General features: G+C 41.8%; 1 protein-coding gene across 1 annotated transcript in view; it reads right to left on the bottom strand.

Moving 5' to 3' along the window:
* LOC135103042 (nuclear receptor-binding protein homolog) overlaps positions 1-11,188 on the bottom strand; it is an 85,810-nt gene extending 74,622 nt beyond the window's left edge. Inside the window, exon 1 of the mRNA XM_064008938.1 lies at positions 10,936-11,188. Within this exon, the coding sequence (XP_063865008.1) occupies positions 10,936-11,067 (132 nt within the window). The 5' untranslated portion in view covers positions 11,068-11,188. The remainder of the gene's footprint in view (positions 1-10,935) is intronic.
* Positions 11,189-12,888: the final 1,700 nt, after the last annotated feature.

A 12,888-nucleotide genomic window follows, 5' to 3' on the forward strand; every position in this document is an offset into this window, starting at 1 on the left:
AATGCAGGTCCTCCACGCCCACCTGCTGCCGCCCCGCCCACACACCCCAGCACACTATCCATTCCTTGTTACAGGAAAATGGGTAAACATCAACATGGGCCACACTACATGCCCTTCTCGGGGTTAACAAGCTTAGGGTGGCTCAGGTTAAATTACACGAGGTGGCTTGCTGATACCATGCCGTACCCTGACCTGACCTGACCTGATCTAACTTAGCCTTGCCCCAAAAATGATGTTGACATATACATAATCAAATAAATGTGGAAATAGGTAAGTAGATAGGTGTGTATGTAAGTGAGAAAGTGAGCAAGCAAGTAGGCAGAAAAAATAAATCAGTAAATAAGTGAAGAAATGAATAACCATACAAATTAATAAGTAAAACAGAAACAAGTGCCCAACACAGCCACAATTCCTTCCGGAGGTGTGTGTGTGTGTGTGTGTGTGTGTGTGTGTGTGTGTGTGTGTGTGTGTGTGTGTGTGTGTGTGTGTGTGTGTGTGTGTGCTTGGGCGGGCGACTTGCTGACACGCCCACCTTATTCCACTCACTGAGCCACGTTGCTATACCCACCAGTGACCAACCCACCAACTTCCACCCCCCCCCAACGCCCCCCACCAGCCGTCCCTTCCGCCCCTCCGCATCGCTCTCCCCGACACCAGCCATACGCCAACGCACAGGTTTTCCCAGCGTCAAGCAACAGACTCTACTAATCCCCGCCAGGTTTCCCGCAGACAATTCACCCACAAACACAGACTCGTTCCATTGATAGGTGCCCGGACGTTGATCCAAAATGCCGTGAGTTCGCCGCCAGGGTCCAGTCCGCCTCTGCTGCCTCGCTACATAGGGGCGGGACTGAGTGGCCGGAGCAGGGTCTGTATTGATTTGGGGTGGAGAAGCGGCGGCCCGAGTGCACGTGTACTGAATGTCTGTTCATGCCCGCCCGCCCGCCCGTCGGCACCACCTCTTTAAATGCAACCCCCCATAGACACACACACACACACACACACACACACACACACACACACACAGCGCACAAACAAAAACACAGTAAAGGGAGGCAGTCCAGTTATAGTCTCAGTAACAAATCTGAGAAGGTGCGCGACACAGTGTGAAGAGAGAGAGAGAGAGAGAGAGAGAGAGAGAGAGAGAGAGAGAGAGAGAGAGAGAGAGAGAGAGAGAGAGAGAGAGAGAGAGAGAGAGATACGGACAAAAGATTGCTCACCATATTCGCGCCCACCACATCACCTGTACTATTTACTAACACCTGTAAATAGTACACACACACACACACACACACACACACACACACACACACACACACACACACACACACACACACACACAGATATATATATATATATATATATATATATATATATATATATATATATATATATATATATATATATATATACATAAGTAGTGCAGCCAGCCAGTATTTCCCCATTCCAGTTCGGCTTAGAACTCCAACAAGTTACAATGATAGGAGAAGAGGCTTGTGGGAGGGAAGCGTGGGGGACAGACAGCTCCCGACAGGTGTGCATGGACTTTACACGCTAAACAATAGCACCCCTTGGAATTCTTACCAAAGAAAATGGAAACCTCGCTTTCTCTGAAGGTAGGCCTAATACACCCCTGCTTTGTAGGCCTAAGGGGAATGACGCTTCCTAAAACAGGCCCAACAGCGCCCAGCCCTCGCCAGTGAAGCACGCGGCAGTATGACGCAATCGGGGGACAAACGTTGCACCAGGAGCCTCCCGCCCCCGCCTTACTAGGGGCCGCACCCTCAGCTGTCGCGGTCTCCTCCCCCCACCCTGGGAGAAGGGCTGCCGGGGTCACGTTTCTCCCCACGGTCGGCCTCCTTCCGCCGCCGCGTCCCCAATAACCCCTCGCCGCGTAGGGAGAGCCAGACCTATCCCTCTCACCACGCCTAGACTCACTCCCGCCACGCTGTAATCGACCCCGCGCCCTCCCATTTCTGTCTCGAGAACAACAGCCACTTAGTGGCACTCACCGCGACACACGCGCACTGCACACACAATTCCTGGCGGTGAATAATACTAATGGAAGATTATAAAGCGAGTATAAAAAAAATGCATATAATCCTTTTCATTTTGATTCAATCCATCTACAACAGTGAATGAGTCTACTGATAAGGAAAGCATCCACCTTTGCCTCAAACTACAGCCACCTTGAGTTTCGCGCCAGACTTAGAACACACGTTTGCAAACAGTATAATATGGGAGTGTTTGTGCGATACTCAGTGACGTCAATGTACAGTAATCACACACCGATGTACACTGTAGCGGTAAATGTTTAGTTCCGGCAGGGGAGTGCAAAGTGAACCATCAATATTATGCAAACCTGGAATACTTTACAAAGGTCATGGGAAAGAGTCTCTCCAATGCAGTGATGAGTGCCGTCAGGCTTCACCTCAGCAGTGCACATCAAGAAGTGCCCCCTCATATCGCAGCGGGAGGGAGGCGACACACAACGTTACGAGCACAGCAACACCCAGCAGAGCATCACCACCGCAGGCGATGGCAATGTTCCCATACGGCGTTTTTATATAATAACTTTCAATAAAATGCAGAATGTATCACGTAGGCCTTCCATCAACTAAACACTACCAATCACACAATGAGGCTCGTCCACGTGAGTCGCACAAGCCTTCCTGCCGCTCAACGTGACACCTCCATCCTCACAGCAGATGACCGATCACATTTCCAATCTATAGGGCAGTGACAAAATTTCAATTATCTATCAAATTCAGACTTTTGGGGAGGCGATGTAGCCAATACTCTAGTTGTCCACAGATGACATTGCCAGTGTGTCTCAGGGGGTGTTCATCCTGTGCATTGTATTCCTGGCCACACAAAAGTTAAGGTCAACAACACAAAAGAGAGCATCGCAGGTGTCACATGGGGAACTCCTCTGCCTTGATGCCAGTGTTGCTCTGGGGTAAATCTATAGAGCCAGCTACTATAATATATTCGTAACAGTTGTACCACACCTGTACACACAGCTGCATATGTTGTAATAATTAACTTTGCACAAATGTTACAATGCTGATTTCTATTTCCATATGTACCTATAATCAAAATTATATAAAGCTCTATGTCAATACAACATATATTTAACACAGTAATGGTGAGTGTCATGTACCAGTAACCATCACTGTCCACACACTAAACATGAATGAGATGATGAGGGCCAATGACAACAACAGCAATCATGACATGATGACAACAATGATAATTGATGGTGACCACAGACGACCACACACACACACACACACACACACACACACACACACACACACACACACACACACACACAGATTCATTGGAGTTCAAAGCAGTAAATGGATTGGAATAAATGGACGCACAATCCGTTGACAAGGGGTAATGGAAAGACATGAGTGGCACAAATAACATTACAATACTCACACTGAAACAAACTTGAAGAGACTAAGCTTCCCAAATAGAAACACTGACACCTGATGGATTGTTGACAAAAGTATGTCAGATGAAAAATACTGGGCAGTCAAAACAAATATTATGGAACTGAGCTTGACGCAAATCTATATATTTATGCAAACCTACATACCTATAGTAACCGAGCCACTGCAACTAACTCCTACATAAGCAAACACAAAACACAGCACTATGTCACTCACCATCATCATCCTTACACACTTGCATGAAAAACCTGGAGAGTATCTACTGTCACTAACTTTTTTTCAAAAAGCATTCAACATCAATTTAAACAATCATAACTCATTATAAGTGTGGGATTGCTGACTACTACACATTCATTATCTTGCTCATTCATAGTTATCTCTCTTGTTTGCAGCAAATCATTAGAGCACTTCCCCCCCCAACACACACCAAGATAAGATGAAGTCAACAGCACACCCTTAGATAACATTTTTCTCTGGCATGCATTCTTAAGCATTCAACTGAACCATAACGTATCATCAAATCTACCTCAACCAGACTACAATTCTGAAGTATGTTAAAAATATCCAACCTTATTTTTTTCTAGGAAACCAGTTGGACATGAGAGGCAAGAATTACCCAAGTAGTGCAGCATCAGAAAGGAAAAGTATCCTATTCAATTACCACACCTTTAATAAAGCCAATCTGGGAAGGTTAACCTGGTCAGCATAAGGCACAATATTTGTGATAGGAGCTGAGCTAACCTAAATAACCATTTGGTATTGTTGCCACAAATGTGAGTAACTGAAGCACAAAGGTTGTCCCAAGACAATACCTAGCCTTGCTGCAGTTTCATCATGCAGTATAGCTTTGGCTTCCTCTGAATACAAATGGATAAAAGTTTGTACAAAAGGGATGACAAAGTTATTGAGGGGTTCAAAAAGGCATCTACTGATTCACTAAACCACCATGATTAGCATCCCTACACAAGTAATTACAGAGGTCATAGGAATGGAAGTGATGCAGAAAATCCATCAGCCAGTAGTACTTCCCAACATTCCTGTAAAAGACTCATCAGCTGCTACTTCTTGCCCTCATGCACCATCAAAGCTAAGCCACCACAAACTTGTCCCTCACCTTTCTGTTAACAACACACTTTTTTTATAATCATGCTGAATTATAACAAAGAAAAAATAAATAAATAAAATTTACATCCACAAATAACTAACAACAAAAACTGTAATTCATCTTCTTTCCCTGCTCCATCAGCTAGTCAGTGGCACAAGCCCTCATCCACCTCTCTCTCTCTCTCTCTCTCTCTCTCTCTCTCTCTCTCTCTCTCTCTCTCTCTCTCTCTTTCTTTGTATGTACTTATATATATATATATATATATATATATATATATATATATATATATATATATATATATATATATATATATATATATATATATATATATATATATATATATATATATATATCCAAATACAAACTAAAAATGTCACAAAACTACAGAAGAAGGTCTGGATCTTCACGCTAACTTTATAAATATTGTGGCAATGATAAAACCGAGATTGCCAGACCTGCACAGTAACATGGTGATTAGGCAAAGGGCAGTGACAAGCTCCTCCTTTGCATACTGATTAGCAAGGGCTGCGGCAAAGCTCCTCCCTGATTAGCTGCATGCCACTTGCCTCACAAGAGAACGCTCCTTTGTAATGCAAATATCCTGGATGGGCATTATATCGTGACCAAAGACATGAACAGCATCATTTCCATTTTCTCATTTCATTTTTCAACCAAAAGGGTGAAACCAGTGATATTCTATAAATCCTTTGTTTTGGTATGGACAGTGTTGTGTTCCTTAATGGATCTCTTAACCTCTCTATTACCAAAATAGGATCTACATATGACAAAATAATGCTTACTAAAATGGAAATGAAAAGTGTGCATGCTTTTGTGAAAATTATGTCACATTTGTAATCAATAGTTTATGTGATAGCTTTGACCTAAATAAATTTGCTAGAAATATCTTCCCAGAATCAAGTTGAATCTTGCCTACTACAATATTCTGAAAGGCAGTAACAGCAAAGCAACACTGTATTCATCATGGTGCGAGTTCACAGGCAAGATGATCATCAGCTTCTGAGCCCAGTGCAGCAGAGACACCACCAAGTTTTCCTACTCACCTCCACTGTCTGCCCATCAATTTCAAACCACCCAAGCAAAACTTCTTATCTTGCCTCTCCATCTAATTATGTGTCTGTCCAGCCTTCTTTTAGCATCATTAATGTCATCTCCATTACTCTACCAATTCATCAAAGATTTGTTCCAAGAATGTCACATCCAGCCCATGTCCAATCTTTTTTTCTTTTCTTGTAATCAAAATGTCTTCACTGTTTTACACCCTAATCAATGATCTCTTATCTCTATGTTATGCCAGTCTTCTTCCCTTTCCCTTTTGGGCACTGAACATTTTGCCATATGGCAATGGTGTGCATTATCAAATACCAAAATAAGCAGTAGCAAAGTATTTTTCACTACTACTTTCACTATGCAAACTAAAGGTCAGTCCCGTAAATGTCTAACCACAGACTAACTGACCGTTACCCAAACAGACATTCATATTTTCATTCCCAACTACTGTAGATCAAAACATCAGCACCTTACTTTGCATGACACGCTGAACTGAAAACATTTCACGATCACAGGCCCTGCTATCAATAGTTGCTGCATGTTATGGAGGTTGATGCAAATGAGAGGCATAGTTCAGCGTTGGCCATCCCTATTTACTGCTTGTATATAATTTTCATCTGCTAAGAGACAGTGGCTGACACAGGTGTCGTTTTCTTTGTACATTTCTTTTTGGATATTATTTCCACATCATTATTTATCACACCTTTCATGTGAACTGGTATACATAATCCCTGTTTTCTTTAAATACTTCATAATTCAGTTTATTTATTAACTGGATTTTCCAAAAACTAAACAAAATTTCAGTCCAGGAGCTGGCAAGCCGTGGCAATAATGACTCCAATTTGAAATGGCACATTATATTATTTCACTAGCACAATACCCACAATTGTTTTTTTACTTTAGCAAAATATGCAGTCAATATGAAAAACTTTTAATGTTAAAACACTTGCATCAGGTCTGGAAAGAATCACTGAATTAAAACCTGCCAGGACCTGCCCATCCAGAGCAAACAGGAATACAACATAATTTCTGATTAATATCTCATATGCAAAAGACAACAGAATTTTGTTTAATGAGTAATTCTCAACTTCTGCCAGCAAGAAAACAATGTGGATTTTACAAGGAACACAAAGCAAAGGAGGCTGAGGATAAAGAAAAGCACTGGCTCATGAAAAAGAAGGTAAATGACTGGGAGGAGAGAAAAATTATTAAATAAATAAATAAGATAGAATAAACAAGTAAATAAATGAACTATTTTGTTTTTTAGAGTTTAATGTTTATTGTTTATTGTGAAGTAAGGAAAAGTGACACAGGTAATACAATTCTGTGTATGCTGCAAAGGACTGACACTCTAAGGTGTCTATCTTTCATTTTGAGGGTTAAACATACACAAATAAACAAATAAGAAATTTTTCCATGGCTAACACAATGCACACCAACAGTACAATTCTAATAGCAGAACAATTTTTCAGTGTCTCCAAACAAAGAACATTTCACACCATCTTTCCTTGTAAGTGTAGAGTGTTCTCTCTCTCTAGCAGATGCTGCAGCTCACGGCTTCAAGGATACATATACAAGCCTTCCCTAAGATCACTCAGAGAGACGGCTGCCACTGCTGTATCACTTGCAAGGCTGCATGTCTGTCTAGTTCAAATGGACACTTCCAATGCACCTCTCTCTCTCTCTCTCTCTCTCTCTCTCTTTTGTTACACATCCTCTTATCCCTTTGCCCCACCCCCATCCACCATTCTTACACTTCCCCCTCCCTCAATACCAAGACATCCATTCACTCATCCTCCCCATTTTTTTCAATTCTTTCTTTTACATACTGCTTGACATATTACAGTGAATTCTTTCCTCCCTCTAATTTGCCACAAATCCAATGAATCATCTTTAATGTTTTTTTTTTGCATATTACAAAACATTAGAGGTTCATAACAGAAAAAAGAAATTGCTATTAGATACATTCAGCAAACTAAGTATTGACTTCTGGCTTTTAACTCATGAATCCAGACCTGATTCAACCTGGCAGATTTCCATCCAAAGATCCAGTCTGAGTCCCCACCAAGACACAAAAATCATGAAAATGGTATATTGTGAGAATGTTTAAAGTTTCAAGGCATAAAGACATTTGTGTTTCTCATGAACAACTACTACTACAACTCCACAGATTCCATCAAGTGATGCCATATTAATCTTTAATGGCTGATGGAGTCCCATGCCACACTGCCAAATATGTAAAGCAATGGCTTCACGATTGTCAGAAGAATATTTGATGACTGGTCTGGCTGGCAACTCTCTAGATGTGAACCAAATAGACTTGTGGGTAATGATGCAGTGGGTCTTACATGAGTGAGACATGTCATCACTAGTCAGGTTTGCTGGAAAACTCAACATAGGGGATAAGCATGAGTCTTACTTTCCTTAAAGCTTTGCAGATTTTACCTATGTAAGAAATCTGCGTGAAAGCCTTAAAGATAAAGCAAGGACACTAACCATTAAATATCAGCAAATACAATATTTTTGTTTTGTTTCATTTTGGTTTCCAGTTCCACCAACTTATCTCTACATACAGTCCTTCCTTCAACTTTGTTATAACAGATTTTTAAACTTCTCACAAATTATGTATATTATGCTGAAAGGTATGACAGACATGACACTGCACCAAAAGATCTTGATCCTAAGCATAAGCTTGACAGGACATTTGGCACTTGCACTGACCAGATGGTGATACTGTACCAATGTAATTTTATCATTCTTGTGATACGGTTAAAGCACAAGTTCAGCACTCACGTGAAAATACAAACACCCATGAGTCTAGAATAGTACAATTAACATCTTTTCTATAAACACAAGTGCAAACTCAGGATGGTGACACTGCTTATGTGGAAGTAAATACTTTTTAATTCATAAGCAGTCACTTTACAAAACAATGTTTCAACATAATTAAATGAGTTACCTTAAGTCATACAATGTTAAGTTAGGTATTATCAATCCACAGTATCTTGCTCAGAGGTAGCAGCTCAAATCCTAAGTATCCCTTCCTCTGTGTTCATTTAAAAGGATACAATCACCTCTGACAATTACTCTGAATGTTGCATGTGAATTTTTAGAATATGAATATTGTTCTCACTTCTGCTTTAAATAATCTTTTCATTCATTGAAATCAATATTGTTATAGGAGGGGGTGTTGCTAGGCAGGGCGCTACTGTGCAGTGTGGGGGTACGCCCACTGGCCTCTCCCTCTTGGGCCATGTGTAGCAAGCAAGGCGTGTGAAGGCACCAGACTTCCAGGTCCCATGCTTCACAGGTAGGCAACCAAGATATCCAGTCAGTGATGAGGCTTATAAGAAAGCGGACATAAAGCAGAGCAGCAGAGGCAGCAGCAGCAGCTAGACAAGCCTGTTGCCTGCAGGTTTTGGGGCAGCAGTTGTGATGCCCTGGCAAGCAGACCTGAAGTTAAGGTGGCCACACACATGGTGACCAGAGTTTGGAACCTGAATGCATAGCAGCCTGTGTAGGATGTTGTGGAGACCAGGGGGAGCACCAGCCTGGATGAAGCCCACGGAGAGTAGAGCCTGGTACCTAGTGGAGCCTCTGTGAGGTGTCTGCTGTGTACCTGAGGGCTGACCCGAGGAAGAACTTCGTGAGGAGGATGTCCTGTGGTTGTGAGGATTACTGCTGCTGGGAAGTGCAGCTGATAAACACTCCTCTGTGTTCAGACATAGCTCCTGCATTATGCTCGTAGATGTGTCTTGAGTGTTCACCTCATGTGTTGAGGCACTGGGTTCTTGTCCTTCTAGATGGCTGTGCTGAGACTTGTAGTGGTGTGAAGCTTGTGGTGCCCAAATCTGGACTTGTGTGTTCTGCAGGGACATCCTAGTGACTCTGTGCTCCAGCTGTGTGTAGATACCTGAGTGACTATAGCCAGCGAATGTATATGGATGGTGTGTGATGCACTTCGGAGTGTTTGTATAAAAGGAAACAAAACTGTGCCTGAGAATCCCCTCTTCAATTACTCTTATTCCTATAAGACAAGGTGTCATGTAGAAACCACGTCTCAGCTACCCTAGGGTGTCAGCCAAGTAAATTATATACATAAATAGACCAAAGATGCTGGAGTAGCCTTCCTAGAGCTCATCAATTCTAAGATTTGAACACTGCTATCAATATTCTGCATATGTTACACAACTCAGTCATTATTATTAGTACAGCTTGGTCTAGTAATGAAATCTTTTTGACTGGCATACCCACAGATCTGCACTACCTTTATATTCATTTGAAATAACTTCTACATGCCTATACATAGGTGAAGAAAAGGTAGCCAACCAGGTGAGTGCTGTCTCACAAATCATAAACAATATGGAAAGACAACAGTTTGTAATTTTATGACAAAATAATTTCATTTCAAGACGAAGCCTACACACATACAAAGTTTTCTTCCAAACTCCAAATAGCTTTATGGCATTGCCAGATGGACCAGCACTTGGACTGTCTGCACACATGGAAATGATCTTTGTGGAGCATGATCAGTACCGCATGATGCCAGCTCCCCTCATCACCACCAACCACCACCACCACCACCCCGTGTTACTTGGCCTATCTTCACATTTCGCCAAATCAATACTTGGCAACCTTACTTAACGTGACCAATGACTGCCCTCAACACATCCCTGACCATTACATCCTCCCAGGCCCAACACACACAGTCCCAGGCTGCCCCTCATACAACCCCCTCGCAGGACCACGGGGACACGGCTGTGGGACGCCCGTAACCACGCCCACTGCCGCCCTACACAGACATTTCCCGAGACACGAGACACCGCCACACGTAAACCTTAACGGAATGTCTATTTATAAAGGTGTCTGGAGCCGGGAATGAGAGAAAGGAGCATGAGGGAAAGACAAGACATCACACAGTATTGGATCACCTGCCGTTCCCATCCCAATACCTGCCAAAGGTCACCTGATCTCAAATCCTAATATTTTGTACGGTCTGATCGAGTGCCAATAGCAGTTTCTGTCCCGCTGGTAATGTGTGGTGGGGTGCAATGACTAGGGGCGTGAGGGAGGCAAGGAAATGTCCAGGGAGGAGGATGGTTGGCCGCCCTGGGATGCGTCATGCCTAAGGGGGGAGAGGGGACCAGGGGGATGGACACACGGACTCACATTACCAGGACTCCCACCTAGCCCATGTACAGCATAGCCCTGCCACGTCCACGACAACATGCCCAGTAGACCACAACACCCCAATACCCTGCAGCAACATACACAACACCCAGAACAACCCCAGCACCTTACCTCCTGCCGCCGCTTGGACCATCTTCCACAAGGACTCTCCTCTAATATTTCACTTTCATCCTCACTGTCCTCGCCACTTTCTCGAGGCGATTTAGCTTCGGTCTCATTGCCGCCATTCTTACTCCCCGTCATAATGAACTGGGGGGCTTCTTTTCAAGTTTTATGTGGGGAACGGATAATAACCCGCGGCGCACTCAACACGTACTATACATCCTCCCTTGGTCTCGGTCAATCAAACACTGAGGTGGTGGATTGCTGTCTGCCGTCCACTGCTGTCTGGGGTTGCCACTTCTCGCTATATGATCTGCTTTTATTCCTTCCTCTTATAAGAAAGCAACCTTTAAAATCAATCTTTTAACATATTAGAGTAATTGTATATACATGTGTGACTATAATGTAGTTTTACATACATTCGATATTCGATACTTTTGTTATTTAGGGAATCATTTCAAACTAATAGAAAACTTGCCTTCAGCTTCTTTATTTTCTATATATTATTTACCCAGACTGCTGTGACTGCTATATGGTAAATAATGAGGTATGTTAGTGTCGTTAGCAACATATTTGTGAGGGTACTTTTATTATACTTGAAATATAAATGCAGTTTACTTTTACGAGGCATCTACTATGAATTGTGACAACATACGTATTACACTGCGTAGCCAAAAAATTATTAAGCTTAGATCAAGAACGTGCAATCAACAATGTGTCTGCGCAGCGTAATCATATCTGCTTTATCAAATAGAGTTTTGTATAAGCAAAAATAACTGCTGCATTGATGCGCCATATTTTCCTTACTCGTGATATGGCTAAATAACACGTAAATAAATAATTAAATAAATACTAGAAATTATAGGTACAAACCATTTTTTTTTTTTGTAGGCTAATATGTGTGTGTGTGTGTGTGTGTGTGTGTACTCTTGTCTCCTATTTATTTATATTTTCAAAAATCTCTCTCTCTCTCTCTCTCTCTCTCTCTCTCTCTCTCTCTCTCAAGTTAGATGTGAAATAAATAAATAAATAAAAATAAGCCAACACAACGAGCAGCTCAGAGCGAATCAAGCTATGCGTTGCAGCGGCGTTCGTCTCCGTCTCTTGACCTTGGAGCACGTGGCGGTGGATCGTGACAGGCCCTAGTGTGATGTAACATTCATACTACTATAGTTTGCCTTTCCCAGCTTTCTTCAGATATTTAATCATCGATGAGTTGGAAGTTACATGTTAGCCAAGTACTGCTATAGAAATTTACATTTGAACTACGGAGGCTCATGAATTTCGTGTGTGTGTGTGTGTGTGTGTGTGTGTGTGTGCGTGTGTGAATTATTCACTATTTTTTTTTTCTATATTATTATAGTTTACTTACGTATTCGTTTACCTAGTAGTTTTCATTAATTTATTTTTTTGTTGTATTCATTGACTTGTTTAATTGTTTGTTTGTTACTAACGTATTTTTGTTATTTCCTATTATATTTATTTGTTTTATTTATTCATTTGCACTCGTTTACAAGAAAAAGGATAAAAGATAACCTGCTGGTGATCATTGGTATGCCGTGCAGTAGTCACCGTCTGATGCAGATGTCTACGTCGAGTAAGGTTCGATTCCCGCATGTCGCTTCCCTCTTAACGCTTTTAACCCTTTAGATCAATTCGCCATTGCTTTAAAACACGAACCATTGAACAGTTCTGCAGCGGTGGAGATGCCAAGTGAGATAATGAATAAAAAAAAAAAAAAATGCTCTACGAGGGATTCGACCCTATTCATCTGGGTGGAACAAGGAAAAGAAAAAATGGAGCTCTAGAAGGGGAAACTTACAACGATGTGTACATTACCTACAATACTTGGATCTCAATAGGCTAGAAATCTTGCAATAAGGGAACAGACAAGATTGGCTGGACTTTATGTGGGCCATAATTATTTTTGTTATTCGATTATGATATAACTGATGAAATGTC

Source organism: Scylla paramamosain, chromosome 8, assembly GCF_035594125.1.
Source record: "Scylla paramamosain isolate STU-SP2022 chromosome 8, ASM3559412v1, whole genome shotgun sequence".
Taxonomy (NCBI): domain Eukaryota; kingdom Metazoa; phylum Arthropoda; class Malacostraca; order Decapoda; family Portunidae; genus Scylla; species Scylla paramamosain.